Raw genomic sequence first — 15,933 nt, 5'->3', positions numbered from 1 at the left:
ACCCTCAAATATACCCCGCCACGTGGGAGCAGGCCCCCCTCCAACGGCATGGCAGCCCAGGTTTTGGAGACAGACTTGAGTCTGAATGTGGGCTCTGCTGCTTCCTGGCTGTCCAACCTCAGGCAAGTTACTTTTTTTTTTTTTTTTTTGAGACGGAGTCTCGCTCTGTTGCCCAGGCTGGAGTGCAGTGGCCGGATCTCAGCTCACTGCAAGCTCCGCCTCCTGGGTTTACGCCATTCTTCTGCCTCAGCCTCCCGAGTAGCTGGGACTACAGGCGCCCACCACCTCTCCCGGCTAGTTTTTTTTGTATTTTTTAGTAGAGACGGGGTTTCACCGTGTCAGTCAGGATGGTCTCAATCTCCTGACCTCGTGATCCACCCGTCTCGGCCTCCCAAAGTGCTGGGATTACAGGTGTGAGCCACCGTGCCCGGCCTCAGGCAAGTTACTTAACTTCCAGGTTAATTTCTGTAAGCTTTGGTTTCTTCATCTTGCAAACGAGGATAAATCCTCCACCTCAAAGGGTTATTGTGAGAGACAATGAGATTACAGAAGGAAAGAAGCTACTGCACAGTAAGCGTTCATTACCGTTCTTATTCCAACCCCAAACACCCCCTTCTGAAATGAATCCACGTTGTAATATAAATAACTTCTATCAGAGCAATCTTCATTCCAAACAGAAGACAGACAGAAAAAGGACCTACTAGAACCAATCAACTTTTTTTTTGTGACGGGGTCTCGTTCTGTCGCCCAAGCTGGAGTGCAGTGATGCAACCTTGGCTCACTGCAACCTCCGCCTCTCGGGTTCAAGTGATTCTCCTGCTCAGCCTCCCCAGTAGATGGGATTACAGGTGCCTGCCACCATGCCTGGCTAATTTTTTGTATTTTTAGTAGAGACGGGGTTTCACCATGTTGGCCAGGCTGGTGTTGAACTCCTGACCTCAAGTGATCTGCCTGCCTCGGCCTCCTAAAGTGCTGGGATTACAGGCATGAGCCACCATGCCCGGCCCCAACCAACTTCTGATCCACATCTTGCCTGTCCCCATAGCCTGCTTCGACACGTGGGGGTCAGGTAGTTTCCACTGTGAGGAATGACCTTGTTAAGGTTAGGCGGACTCTCTCCAGCTCCTGACTCTCTCCAGCTCCTACAAACCTTAGCTACCCAAGGCCAGGAGCCTATCAAGTTCTGCTCTCCTGACTGGGGGTGGGAAGCAGCGAGTTGTGGAAGGCAGCTCTGCGGCACAGCTCCAGCTCCTCCCGCTCAGCTGTGCTGCTTCCCAGCCACTTGCCCACCCTGAAAGGATACACTAGGGCAAGGGGTCTTCTTTTTTTTTTTGAGACGGAGGCTCACACTGTTACCCAGGCTGGAGGGCAGTGGCATGATCTCAGCTCACTGCAACCTCCACCTCCCAGGTTCAAGCAACTCTCCTGCCTCAGCCTCCCGAGCAGCTGGGACTACAGGCGCCCACCACCGCGCCCGGCTAATTTTTTGTATTTTTAGTAGAGACGGGGTTTCACCGTGTTAGCCAGGATGGTCTCGATCTCCTGACCTCGTGATCCACCCGCCTCGGCCTCCCAAAGTGCTGGGATTACAGGTGTGAGCCACCGTGCCCGGCCTCAGGCAAGTTACTTAACTTCCAGGTTAATTTCTGTAAGCTTTGGTTTCTTCATCTTGCAAACGAGGATAAATCCTCCACCTCAAAGGGTTATTGTGAGAGACAATGAGATTACAGAAGGAAAGAAGCTACTGCACAGTAAGCGTTCATTACCGTTCTTATTCCAACCCCAAACACCCCCTTCTGAAATGAATCCACGTTGTAATATAAATAACTTCTATCAGAGCAATCTTCATTCCAAACAGAAGACAGACAGAAAAAGGACCTACTAGAACCAATCAACTTTTTTTTTGTGACGGGGTCTCGTTCTGTCGCCCAAGCTGGAGTGCAGTGATGCAACCTTGGCTCACTGCAACCTCCGCCTCTCGGGTTCAAGTGATTCTCCTGCTCAGCCTCCCCAGTAGATGGGATTACAGGTGCCTGCCACCATGCCTGGCTAATTTTTTGTATTTTTAGTAGAGACGGGGTTTCACCATGTTGGCCAGGCTGGTGTTGAACTCCTGACCTCAAGTGATCTGCCTGCCTCGGCCTCCTAAAGTGCTGGGATTACAGGCATGAGCCACCATGCCCGGCCCCAACCAACTTCTGATCCACATCTTGCCTGTCCCCATAGCCTGCTTCGACACGTGGGGGTCAGGTAGTTTCCACTGTGAGGAATGACCTTGTTAAGGTTAGGCGGACTCTCTCCAGCTCCTGACTCTCTCCAGCTCCTACAAACCTTAGCTACCCAAGGCCAGGAGCCTATCAAGTTCTGCTCTCCTGACTGGGGGTGGGAAGCAGCGAGTTGTGGAAGGCAGCTCTGCGGCACAGCTCCAGCTCCTCCCGCTCAGCTGTGCTGCTTCCCAGCCACTTGCCCACCCTGAAAGGATACACTAGGGCAAGGGGTCTTCTTTTTTTTTTTGAGACGGAGGCTCACACTGTTACCCAGGCTGGAGGGCAGTGGCATGATCTCAGCTCACTGCAACCTCCACCTCCCAGGTTCAAGCAACTCTCCTGCCTCAGCCTCCCGAGCAGCTGGGACTACAGGCGCCCACCACCGCGCCCGGCTAATTTTTTGTATTTTTAGTAGAGACGGGGTTTCACCGTGTTAGCCAGGATGGTCTCGATCTCCTGACCTCGTGATCCACCCGCCTCGGCCTCCCAAAGTGCTGGGATTACAGGCTTGAGCCACCGCGCCCGGCCTGAGGGCAAAGTGTCTTCTACTCTCTCTGGTCACTCCCCGAGATGTGAGTAATGACATTCATTCACCACACCTCTGTCTTCAAAAAGACAAGTATAGGATGAAAAGACCCCAGAGAAGAGACGATGTGCTGGCCCCTCTCTCAGATGCTGCATGCACCTGCCGGTCTTTGCCTCACGCTGCTTAGGCTTTGGGGCACTCTGTCCAACTGTTTTCTTGAAGACTCTTTCCTCAGTCACTTAGAATTAAAGACTAACTATTGCAAGCTTCAGCCACTTTCTTAAAAATGTGCCTTGAAAGAAAGAGTGGGTGGGTGGTGAAAAGAGAACATGAAAATCTTCCTTACAGTCTGGCTGGGAGCCTACCCATTTTACCTCTAGAGGTATGCTGGCAGACAAAAGCTGCTAGATATGTGCCATGCACAAGGGTAATTTAGAGCCCGCATTCCTCTCTCTACCTGGAAAGAAGTACACAGGGGACTTAGGAACTACTTTCTACTTCATGGAAGAAACCTATCCAGTCCTTCCCTGGGTCTTTCCCGTGTCCATAACAAGTTCATGAGAGGTACCAGTGGCAATCTGGGTGGAAAAACAGTTCTTCGATGCACTGTCCCAGACTCTGCCAGATGGTTAACATCCCCAATCCCCATGTGCTAAATGCCATTAGCGCTCCCAAGACATCAAATGCCATTAGTGCTCCCAAGACTTTTTTTTTTTTTTTTTTTAAAGACAGAGTCTGGCTCTGTCGCCCAGGCTGGAGTGCAGTGGCCCGATCTCGGCTCACCGCAAGCTCCACCTCCTGGGTTCACACCATTCTCCTGCCTCAGCCTCCTGAGTAGCTGGGACTACAGGCGTCCGCCACCATGCCTGGTGGCGGCCTTTTAATTTTTAGTAGGCGCCACCACGCCTTTTAATTTTTAGTAGAGACGGAGTTTCACCATGTTAGCCAGGATGGTCTCGATCTCCTGACCTCATGATCCGCCCGCCTTGGCCTCCCAAAGTGCTGGGATTACAGGTGTGAGCCACCGCGCCCAGCGCTCCCAAGACAGTTAATCCTCCCTCCTCAACATTTCCAAACACCCCCTGGAGGCCAGCGGTGCCCTGGCTGAGAACCACTGAGTCAGCACCTGTATTGCTTTGAATCCCACGGTGCCCAGCACATACTGGGCACCCTGTACTGCTTGTGGATTGAATCTAGTAGGAAAGGAGCAGTCACAGACATACTTAGATCCACGTCTCTTACCAAGTAATTTCTGAACCCCTACTGTGTGCTCAGCATCTTTATATGGATGAAGAGGAGACATGGATCACAGTCTCTACACATAAGGAAGTGGTAGGAAAAACAAGACCATAACACATTATGCAATATAAGGCAATACATAAGCCAATGCTAAATCGTAAGGTCTGTGAGAAAGCGGATGATGTGATCACTAAAGGCTGGCAAAATCCAGGGAGGCTTTCTGGGAAAAAAACATAAGTTGAGGCGGCTCTTGAAGGAGGTGGGCTTGTCTTCATTCAGCCCTATTGATCCTCAGCCTGTACCTGCCAGGACCGCTGTTCATGGAAAACTCCTCTATGCCTGTCATTCTAGGAGCAACGCGGCAACCTGAGCCCTTCAAATCTCCAGGTGGCTCCTGGAACAAGAGGGTGTGAGGAATTTCCCATTCTTTGCCAGAAGACCAGCAAATATCAGGCCTGCTTTTAGGAGGCCTGCTCATCCCAAAGGCAACGGAAGAAACCACTGGTGGAAGTGCCAATGGCGGAGGTGCCCAAGACAGAACCAAAAAGCATTTGGTGCTCTGTGTACATACTGAGTCATGGGCTCCACATGGTGGGACTCCTAGTTGTGACCACAGATACTCCCCACATCGCCTGTCCCCTGTGGCCCTGGAATTCTCCTGCTGTGGATGAACCTGAGGTCTCAGCTATCTCCTCTGTCAAAGGTCTTCTTGCCGCCTCGCTCGCCAACCATCACCATTTTTCTTAGGTAGCTCATCCCCATTTCCTCCATTCATCTCTCTCCAGTCACCCAGACTCCTCCCACAGGCTGTGCCACCAAACTCTCCTCACAGCCCATCCCACCGTCTTCTCCACTGCCATCCTCCTGACATTCAAGCTGGTCCCAGAGTCTGGCTCCTCCAGGAAGCCCAAAACTCGTGGCTTCCCCAACCCTGTTTCCTTTCAAACATGCAAAATCAGTAACACTCCCCCTCCACACCCCACTCATCCTTTACTTGTATACAATGTAAATCGAGAGTCTTGTCTATTTATATACACTATCCAGCTAATGTTAGAAAGAATCCCACTTCCCACAGACCACAGGAGCTAAGCTGAGGGCTGGGCCTACTTGTTCTTATTTCTGTGAGACTTACCTACCTTCCAAACCCCAGGCACCCCTTAGGCTAATAAGATCTAGGGATACACCCTCCTCTCTCATACACCCCACTCTGAGAAGCCATATCTAAGTCCACAGATCCAGGACCCAGAGTCCCTCCCCCAGTAAGTAAAAATGAGGATTATATGAGTCATAAGCTCTTTCCATATACATGCTCTTAACTTCTGAGACAAACAAATAAACCATTTCTTCCCCTCCCACAGGAAGATTCAGAAGAAATCCTTTTGGAATTAAGCCTGGAGTTTCCACCCCCTCCTCAGGCTTCTTGCCCTCAATTGTTGACCAAATGCTTCACCATAAGAATGGCCCCATTCCAGAGTCTCCCAATTCTTGCCATCACCAAACTCTACCTGCTGGTTCAACTCTATCTAATCTTTCTGCAGCAATGCCAGTTTAGCTTTCTGACGTGATTTACGTCTCTCTCAATCAACTAGATATTTTTGTCTTATAAAAGTTTTGTCTGAGGCCGGGCGCGGTGGCTCAAGCCTATAATCCCAGCACTTTGGGAGGCCGAGGCGGGTGGATCACGAGGTCAGGAGATCGAGACCATCCTGGCTAACACGGTGAAACCCCGTCTCTACTAAAAATACAAAAAACTAGCTGGGCGTGGTGGCGGGCGCCTGTAGTCCCAGCTACTTGGAGGCTGAGGCAGGAGAATGGCGTGAACCTGGGAGGCGGAGCTTGCAGTGAGCCGAGATCGCGCCACTGCACTCCAGCCTGGGCGACACAGCGAGACTCCGTCTCAAAAAAAAAAAAAAAAAAAAAAAAGTTTTGTCTGGTAAAAGCAATTTTTTTTCCCATGACACAGCCCTCAGGAGATCCTGAGAATATATCATCAAAACAACTCTTGTTATATGTGCCCATGGCATGTTAAAGTTTTCTGCTACAGGCCTTACCATGGCTTGCAATCACACACACACACACACACACACACACACACACATTAATAAATAATTACTTGATTAACATCTCTCCCTACTACTAGACTGTAGGAGAACCCTATCGGTCTTGTTCACCACTGTGTCCTCTGTGCCTAGTTCTAGATCTTTCCTCAAACAGAACATGAAATCCTACCCACACGTAGCACGTACAACCTCAGGCTGTCTAGCCACTGGACAAAATCCCCAGGGGCTCTCTTGGGTCACTACAATTCCATCCCTCTTTTCTCTCCTCCCTCTACTATTCCCGCCCTTAGTAAGAACAAAGAGCCTCAAAACCCTTTTTCCATTATGCCCTAGAAGAGCTTCCTATAGCTAAGAGAGGCCCAGACTCAAGTTAAGGACTGGTTGGTTGGGAGGAGAATGGCAGAGGAACTAGAGAGAGCAGAGAATGGCGGTGAGCCGTGGACAGGATCCAACTCTTCTACCAAGTCATGTTTTTGTATCTTACTATATTCTGTGTGCAATCAAGAAATGCTTTGAGAGTTGACTTATTAACCTGATCACTTTTGTTCTGTCTTCAATCCAGGAAAGAGAACACTGAGACAGATAGTAGTAAAAAGTAGGTGTTGAGGGGAGTGGGGGCTGAAGAGCAGGTTTCAAGATGACTTCCCACTGACCACAGAAAATGAGTGTAATTCATGGAAATAAGGTTTAACAAAAATGTCCCAGTCTTGAAGGTTGTAGGATATTAAGGAAAACAGTAACAGTTAAGAAAAAGAGTCAGCTGGGCGCAGTGGCTCAAGCCTGTAATCCCAGCACTTTGGGAGGCCGAGACGGGCGGATCACAAGGTCAGGAAATCCAGACCATCCTGGCTAACACGGTGAAACCCCGTCTCTACTAAAAAATACAAAAAACTAGCCAGGCGAGGTGGCGGACGCCTGTAGTCCCAGCTACTCGGGAGGCTAAGGCAGGAATATGGCGTAAACCCGGGAGGCGGAGCTTGCAGTGAGCTGAGATCCGGCCACTGCACTCCAGCCTGAGCGACAGAGACTCCGTGTCAAAAAAAAAAAGAAAAAGAAAAAGAGTCTAGGCCGGGCTCCGTGGCTCACGCCTATAATCCCAACACTTTGGGAGGCCGAGATGGGTGGATCACGAGGTCAGGAGATCGAGACCATCCTGGCTAACATGGTGAAACCCCGTCTCTACTAAAAACACAAAAAATTAGCCAGGCGTGGTGGCGGGCGCCTGTGGTCCCAGCTACTCGGGAGGCTGAGATGGGAGAATGGCGTGAACCTGGGAGGCGGTGCTTGCAGTGAGCGGAGATCATGCCACTGCACTCCAGCCTCGGTGACAGTGAGAGACTTCGTCTCAAAAAAAAAAAAAAAAAAAAAAGAGTCTAGGCTTAGAAAGGCATTGCTTGGGTGGATGTCCCCAGAGATCTGGTTAAATAGCTTAGTAGAGGACTGAGTACTATATATTACATCCTTCCCATAGAATTTGGAACCTGATTCTCAACACAGTAGACTGCCAATGCTTGGCGACTGACTGGTGCAGGAAAGGAGATTATTGATAACTTGCTCTGATTCAACTTTGTCTGGAGACAGAAAGATTAGACAGGCAGACTCACGGGCCTCTGGAGATGCTCTCCAGTCCAGAATTGCTCTGTGTTTCTGGGTGGAGAGGTTACTGCATGCCTTCTCTACAGACCTATGCCAGAACACAAGCTTGGCAAGAGCGGTTGCACACTTCCTGCCATCGTGTCCCCTACATGACAAACGAAGGTGGTTTACATGTGCAAGTCGCATGTGTGACCCTGTCTGAGGCACACAGTTCAATGCGGAAAGGAATGGAGGCCAGATTTGAAGTCAGGATTCTGTACGGCACAGTTTTAATGGAGCTCCTGAGGCAAGAGTGAGGGGCTGGGCCAGCTGGCTCCCTTGCTGACCTTACTGTTATCTTACGTGTCAACCCCCCCCGCTGTGTATATCCCTAAGGACTGTGGCAGTCTGTCCCACCCCATAGCATAAAGGGTGGTGATGTCTCTCTGTTTGGGGAATGACTGGTCACCTAGTTTCGGCCAAGTTCTCAGTAATCTTCCTTCCGTCATTTTGCCAAAGCAGCATTTCACTTCACTCTAAATGCCTCCAGCTCTCCTAACAGCCCCATCCCCCTTTTGCAATTTTCTAGGGGGAAAAAAGTCACTATTGAATGTCCTTACTTCTGCAGCAGGAGGTCAGTCTTCCCATTCTCCTGCCTAAGGCATCTGTCATCAACATTTGGACAGCTAGCACATCAGAACACAGTGGCAGTCCCACGTTGCTCAGCAGCCTAGAAATACATGCCCAGAACTGCCAGCTTTCCGAGTGGTGCTGGCTCCACAGCCGCATGAAGAGAGGAGGAAGGCGAAGACACTTCTCCAAAGAACAGACACAACAACACAAAATCATTTGAAAAAGAACATCTCTGTCAGCAGCTACCACCGAGCAACAAGTCCTTCTTGAATGTGCTCCATGCTATGATTTCAATCCAGCGATGCTAAGCATAGCTCCACAGTTTCAAGGACACTGCAGTCGAAAACTTCGAGCTGGACGGTAAAAAGAAGCTGTTTGATTTATGAAGTGGGTCAACCAAAAGGAGCAATGCAAAAGGAAAGAGGTCAGGCCGGGGTCTGCCCCCTCCTTGTCCCATCTACTTCCGCCGACATTTATCCTTTGTGAGAAGCCAAGAGTTCCAAGTCAGAAGGTTCTCCTGGAATATAACCAAGCTGAGACACAGAGGCCCACATTTTCTGTTGGATGATCCTAACTTTACTTCAAGGGCATCGCTCAGCTGGAGGCTTCCAGAACTGTTTACCCCAGACAAGGTCTGATTCTAAAAACATCCCAGAAAAAATATATTCTTAATTGTGCATAAATAAAAGAGGGGCAAAAAGAACCTTAAGAAGCCTGAGGTTTATTGAATACTTTCTCTAAGCAAGCACTGTGCTGAGCTTTCACTTGTTATAACAGGCACTTCTTCAATAAACATGTGAGCCCCTATTATGTGCAAAACACTGTTACAGGCACTGGGGATACAAAAATGAACAAAATAGTCAAAATCTTAGCTTTCACTGAACTGTTTTGTATTTCTTTTTTTTTTTTTTTGAGACAGAGTCTGGCTTTGTTGCCCATGCTGGAGTGCCGTGGTGCAATCTCAGCTTACTGCAACCTCCACCTCCCAGGTTCAAGTGATTCTCCTGCCTCAGCCTCCTGAGTAACCGGGAACTGAGATTACAGGTGTGAGCCACCACACCTGGCTAATTTTTTTTTTTTTTTTTTTTTTTTTTTTTTTTGAGACAGAATCTTGCTCTGTCGCCCAGGCTGGAGCACAGTGGCGTGATGTCCGCTCACTGCAAGCTCCGCCCCCTGGGTTCATGCCATTCTCCCGCCTCAGCCTCCCAGGTAGCTGGGACTACAGGCACCTGCCACCATGCCTGGCTAATTTTTTTGTATTTTTAGTAGAGATGGGTTTCACTGTGTTAGCCAGGATGGTCTCGATCTCCTGACCTAGTGATCCGCCCGCCTCGGCCTCCCAAAGTGCTGGGATTACAGGTGTGAGCCATCGCGCCCAGCCTTTTTTTTTTTTAGTAGAGATGGGGTTTTACTATGTTGGCCAGGCTGGTCTAGAACTTTTTTTTTTTTTTTTTTGAGACGGAGTCTTGCTCTGTCGCCCAGGCTGGAGTGCAGTGGTGCCATCTCGGTTCACTGCAAGCTCCGCCTCCTGGGTTCACACCATTCTCCTGCCTCAGCCTCCTGAGCAGCTGGGACTACAGGCGCCCGCCACCACGCCCGGCTAATTTTTTGTATTTTTAGTAGAGACGGGGTTTCACCATGTTAGCCAGGATGGTCTCGATCTCCTGACCTCGTGATCCGCCCACCTCAGCCTCCCAAAGTGCTGGGATTACAGGCGTGAGCCGCCGCGCCTGGCCCTGGTCTCGAACTTCTGACCTCAGGTGATCCATCTGCCTCGGCCTCCCAAAGTGCTGGGATTACAGTCGTGACCCACCACACCCAACCACTGAACTGACATTTTAGTGGAGCTGACAGAAATACATACGTCAGCTGGTGATAAATACTATGAGGAAGGATAAAGCAGACTAAGGGAATGCTATATAAAATTTTATACAAAAATAAAGCAGAGGAGGGAGTGCTATTTTAGATAAAGTTGTCCTGGAAGGCTTCTCTGATTGCCATTTGATAAAAATAACTACAAAAAGGGCTATCACGTATGATCACTATGTGCTGGGAACTGTACTGAGTACTTCATGTGCATTTAATCCTCCGCAACTCTGCATTCAGTACTATCACCATGTCCACGATACAGGACTGAATAGAGCTTACAGAGGGTAAGGCTCTTGGCAGAATCTGCAGTAAGGGGAGCAGGGCCAGGGTTACATAGCAGGCGAGGAAGCTAGGACTTGAACTCAGGACTGCAACTCCAAACCCCACGCTTTTCCTCACCACACAATGCAGCCAGGCGGGTGGAGAAAAGGAGCCTCAAAGAGGTCAAGTGTGGCTGTGGCTACAAAGTAGCAGGTCCATCTGGCCTCCCCACACATGGCTAAGAGATTAACGCAATTCAATCTTCCCTAATATCAGGCGATTACTCTCATCACCAGCTGAAAACCAAGCCTTATCTTGAAACGAGAGGAGAAATACACCTTGGGCTCTTTAAGGCCAGCAAACAAATACTGAATATGTTCCTCTCCCATCCCTCTCCCCAGCCCCCAACACAAGATGATGTAGTAAAGGGAGACACCATTTCTCACTGGAAAACAGACAGGAATAGCACAAGAGATGACCACGCTAGCTGCTTGACAGTGTCACAGCTCTCTGAGGTGGAGTCGGGGGGTGGGGGGGACAGGCACTGAGAAAAGGTCAGCAGGAAGGAGAAGGTAGGCCCTCACTAGTCCCATTCCAAAGGAGGTACAGCTCTTCCTCAAGCCCTCACATTTTGGGGTGGAAAGGAGGAAGCAGAATGCTTTCTTAAACAGCATAAGGCAGGCCAGACAGAAGCACTGGGAGCAGGTCACCAGGTCTCCTGAGGGGAGGGAGAAGAGAGTAAGGCTGGAGGCAACTGAGAAAGGCTAACATTGCTTCAAGCGGAGAAGTCCAGAAGGGAAATACCACATCTAAGGTCAGAGGGTATTTGTGGAATTGCTGGAAATCCCAGGTTGAGGGTCCAAGCCAAACTACCAGAAGAGGCTGCAAGAGAAACCCAAGCAGAGTCCCACAAGGTTCAAAGCAAAGGTTGTGGTTTGGATCCACCCTTTTTTTTTTTTTTTTTTTTTAAAGATAAGGTCTTGCTTTGTTGCCCAGGCTGGAGTGCAGTGGCGTGCAATCTTGGCTCACTGCAACCTCCACCTCCCCGGTTCAAGGGATTCTCCTGCCTCAGCCTCCTGAGTAGCTGGGATCACAGGAGTGTGCCACCACGCACGGCTAATTTTTGTATTTTTAGTAGAGACAGGGTTTCACAGTGTTGGCCAGACTGGTCTCGAACTCCTGACCTCAGGTGATGCCCCTGCCTCGGCCTCCCAAAGTGCTGGGATTACAGGCGTGAGCACCTCACCTGGCCTGACCCACCCATTTTTTATTGTATTTCAGTCACCCCAGCCACAGGCACCTGTGGCCAGTTAATCAATAACCAAGATAGGAAGGATAGGTGGAAGTTCATCCCAGAATGGAGCACATTAAGAGACTTTTACTCAGAATCGGGATTTCCACCTTATATCCCAACTGATTTGGGCACCCCAGTTTAAACCCTGGCTTACCTGACCTTAAGAATCTCCCTCCTAAAGCCTTCAGACCCTCTCCCCATCAACACACACACGTGCCTGCGCACACAGAGAAATTCAACGTTCAGTCCCTCTCCCCAGAGATTTATCACCTTATCTCCAGCAAGTCAGGTCTCATAGCCCAACATTGCACCAAACAAATTATGACCTGAAAATGGCAAGAAAAAAACTGTGTCACCTAGAGAAACCCAATTAACAACATGACTCTGCTCTCTTCAATTCCCCTCTCCCCTCCAGCCATATCCGGGGCACCTGCGTGGCTGACCGCCTTTTCCCACTACTGGCCATGTTCCCTGGCTGACTCAAAAGCCAGAAGACAGTCTGAGCGGGGGCCTCCAGAGAAGCGAACCTAGAGATGGGAAGTCCTGCTCTCCCCACACCTTGGCCTGGTGAGAGTGCTGGAAGGGCACAGGATCAAAACACCACCTGGCTGATAGTCTGGAGTGTTCACCTTGAAATCACTAAGTTGTCCCTTAAGCCAAAGCTCCCTGCTGAAGAAAAACATAAATGCTATAGAAAGCTCCTCCACCAGAGTGTGTAAGTGCCCCACAAGGGACAATGAACGGGTATTTCCAAGAAATTCCTGCAGCATTTGCTTCCTCTCAACCCCTTTCCTTATTAGCCCCTAGCTTGAGAGGTCTCCATTGCTTCCAGCCTTCAGCTAACACAAATACCCACTGCCTTCCAAACCTTCTGCCTGACCACATGTAGCATGTGTCGTGTGTGCGTGTGTAAACATCCTCTTCCCAGCCCGTGCTACAGTTTCCAAAGAGAAGAAATGCCTTCCCTCCTCCCCGAGGGCTCCCGGCCCCACGCTGCTGCAGAGTTGGTCATGTAATATTCAGGGACCCTGAGACCGGAAATGCCTGGTTCTGAACTGCTGCACTTGAAACGGGAGAGAAGGGATAGGGAAAACCGAACGTGGGATTGAGGGTGACGGTAGGAGGGGTGCGGTGGCTGAAATTCTGACCAGGGAAAGCATGCAATTCAAGGGTGGGCAAGGCAGAGAAAGAGGGATGAGAGAGAGGCTGTCTAGACAGTTGCAAAGTCAAAATTCGAGGAGCCAAGGAAGAGCAGGGGAAGAAGATAGAAGTAAGGGCAAAGGCGGAAAGAGGGCCGAGAGGAGGTGAGGAGCCACAATAAAGATTCTCCAGGTGATGGGGGAGGCCAAGTTTAGGGGAACCAGTGGGTCCCGAACCCCAGAGTAAAGGTAGGGTGGCAGGGAAGTGTGGGGGCGGGGCACCACAGGGTGGGGACCGAACTGGCTCCCAGCATCTGCAGCCAGTGGAGAGAGAAGGGAGCAGAGGGCGGGGGCCCAGCCGCGGCGGGAGCCCGGGAAAGGGGCACAGGTCGCCAAGGGGACCCAGGCTGGTGGAGGGGGCGCCCGGGAGCACGTGAGGCGTGCAGCCACCCCGCTCCCTCCCCTGCGGCGGGGACAGGAACCAGGGCGAGGCTGGGGGACGGCGCGCTCACCCGCAGGGCGGACAGGTCGATGTCGTCCAGGCTGCGGGCGGGGGCTGGGTCGCCCATGGCCTCCACGGGGAACGGGGCACCGGGGCCGCTCACGCTCCGGCTCGGTTACTCCACTGCCGCCGTCGCCGCTTCTCCCCCATCGGAGGACCCCGGGGGCGGACTCCACCGCGCCTCCCCCGGAGACCGGGGAGGGGGAGGGCCGGCGCGAGGACCGACCCACCGACTGACAGGCGCTATCTCCCCGGAGCCAGCCACCCGAGCCTCCCGCCTCTCCTGCGCAGGCGCGGAGCGGCCGCGCACGGGGAGGGTGGAAGCGGGACCGTGACGCGAGCGCGCCGGGGCCCCCTCCCCCTAGGCGCCGACACCTGCGCGCAGGCGCAGGCGAGCAGGCGAAAGGCGCGCGCGAGGACGGAGCGACCGCGCGAGCCTGGCGTGAAAGAAGTGGGCGGCGGCCGAGGCGGCCGCGGAGCGCGCCCACCAGCTGGCGCGCGTGCGCACACGCGTTTCCTTTTCTTTCCCTGTTTTTTTGCCCTTTCTCTCCCTTATTTCCTTCTCAGATCTCCTTTGACGCCTTTCCTTCCCTTTCCCTCTTTCTTTCGTGTGCCCAGCTGCCAATCAAGCCACCCACCTCTCCATTTGCGGGGGAAGGGGGCGGTACCCAACCCCCCTCTATTACTAGGGGGTTGTTATGGTAACTCCCCACGCGAGGGCTGGGTGGCCTCTAGATAGGACGGGCTGTCCACCCACCCAATTGCTATGGCAACAGTGGAGCCGCTGAGGGAGGGGCCACTCCGTGAGAACTTGGCTGGAGAAACCACGTGGGAGTTGGGGGGCAGAGGAGGGGCACCGGCTGCCTCAGGAATGCCCTTTCCACCCTCACCTAGCAGGTTGGGGAAGCATCGAGGAGCTCTCAGATCTCAGGATAAGGAATCCTACCGCAGACGTGTATCTCTGCACCTCTTTTAACAAAGTGTTCTGCACAAAGGAACTGTTTCGACAATTATTCATTGATCACTGGAGTCGCGCGTGGAGGAAGGGGTGGCGAAGGGGAGGAGGGGGAATCTGCTTTCAATCCCTTCACATATTGCTTGGGTCACCTTAGATCTAGTCATGTTGGCACAGCGCCTACAGCCATTAGCCTCAGTGGAGGCTGGGTAATGCTATCTAAGAACCAAGAGTCATGTTCTACCACTGACATGCTGTGTGACCTTGAGCAAGTTGCTTTGCTTCTCTGAGGTTTTCTTTCACTGTGAAATTGAGGGGGGAGGCTGTATGATCCTCAGGAGCTCTTCTAGCACCAACACTGTTTCTGAAAGACTCCACCACCAGCCTTAATATAAATCATTTAAGAGAGTTTAAATTAGAAGTCCTTGGAAAATAGCTGAACGCATTGCTTTCTGGACCCTTCTCCTTAACATTTGGATGCATGGCCAGTCGGCCCCCTTCCCTAACCCCTAGCCCATTCTCCTTGCCACTGCCCTTATTCAAGCCACTATCCCCATTCATCTCCTATTTGGCCTTCCTGCCTGACTCCTTCAAGTCAATTCTATTTTTTTTTTTTTTAAAGACAAAGTCTTGCTCTGTCGCCCACGCTGGAGTACAATGGCGTGATCTCTGCTTACTGCAACCTCAAGCTCTTGGGTTCAAGCGATCCTCCAGCCTCAACCTCCCAAGTAGCCGGGACTACAGGCAGCACATGCCACTACGCCCGGCTAATTTTTGTATGTTTTGTAGAGATGGGGCTTTGCCATGTTGCCCAATCTGGTCTCAAACTCCTGGCGTTAAGTGATCTGCCCACCTCGGCCTCCCAAAGTGCTGAGATTATAGGATCCCTTGAGGCCAGGAGTTGGAGGCCAGCCTGGCCAACATGGTGGGTTTTTGTTTTTTGAGATGGTTTTTGTTTTGTTTTTTGTTTTTTTGTGAATTTGTTTTTATTGGGGAACAGGACACAGGGTGGAAAATGTCACCTTGGTGGAGACAGAGTTTTGCTCTTGTTGCCCAGGCTGGAGTGCAGTGGCACGATCTTGGCTCACTGCAACCTCTGCCTCCCGGGTTCAAGCAATTCTCCTATCTCAGCTTCCTGAGTAGCTGGGATTACAGGTACACGCCACCACGCCCAGCTAATTTTTTGTATTTTCAGTTGAGACGGGGTTTCATCATGTTGGCCAGGTGGTCTCGAACTCCTGACCTCAGGTGATCCACCTGCCTGGGCCTCCCAAAGTGCAGGGATTACAGGCATGAACCACCACACCCGGCCAAGCCTGGCAAACATGGTGAAACTCCATCTCTATTAAAAATACAAAAAATTGGCCGGGCACGGTGGCTCACACCTGTAATCCCAGCACTTTTTGGGAGGCCAAGACGGGTGGATCACCTGAGGTCAGGAGTTTGAGACCAGCCCGGACAACATGGTGAAACCATGTCTCTACTAAAAATACAACAATTAGCCAGGTGTGGTGGCAGGCACCTGTAATCCCAGCTACTTGGGATGCCGAAGCAGGAGAATCGCTTGAACCCAGGAGGCAGAGGTTGCAGTGAGCCAAGAACATGCCACTGCA

At 51.3% G+C, this 15,933-nt stretch overlaps 1 protein-coding gene across 44 annotated transcripts in view; it reads right to left on the bottom strand.

Annotated features, from left to right (window-relative positions):
* MINK1 (misshapen like kinase 1) overlaps nt 1–13,654 on the bottom strand; it is a 71,682-nt gene extending 58,028 nt beyond the window's left edge. For all 44 annotated transcript variants that reach the window (XM_045376340.3, XM_074018319.1, XM_074018322.1 and 41 more), the window contains exon 1: nt 13,376–13,654. Coding sequence is in view for 29 of the 44 variants with exons in the window: in XM_005582595.4 (XP_005582652.1) it covers nt 13,376–13,432 (57 nt within the window). In the remaining 15 variants the exon portion in view is untranslated. The remainder of the gene's footprint in view (nt 1–13,375) is intronic.
* Nucleotides 13,655–15,933: the final 2,279 nt, after the last annotated feature.

The sequence above is a fragment of the Macaca fascicularis genome, chromosome 16 (assembly GCF_037993035.2).
Source record: "Macaca fascicularis isolate 582-1 chromosome 16, T2T-MFA8v1.1".
NCBI classification, from domain to species: domain Eukaryota; kingdom Metazoa; phylum Chordata; class Mammalia; order Primates; family Cercopithecidae; genus Macaca; species Macaca fascicularis.
The sequence above is the reverse complement of the archived record's forward strand: the minus strand, read 5'-3'. Positions and strand labels throughout refer to the sequence as shown.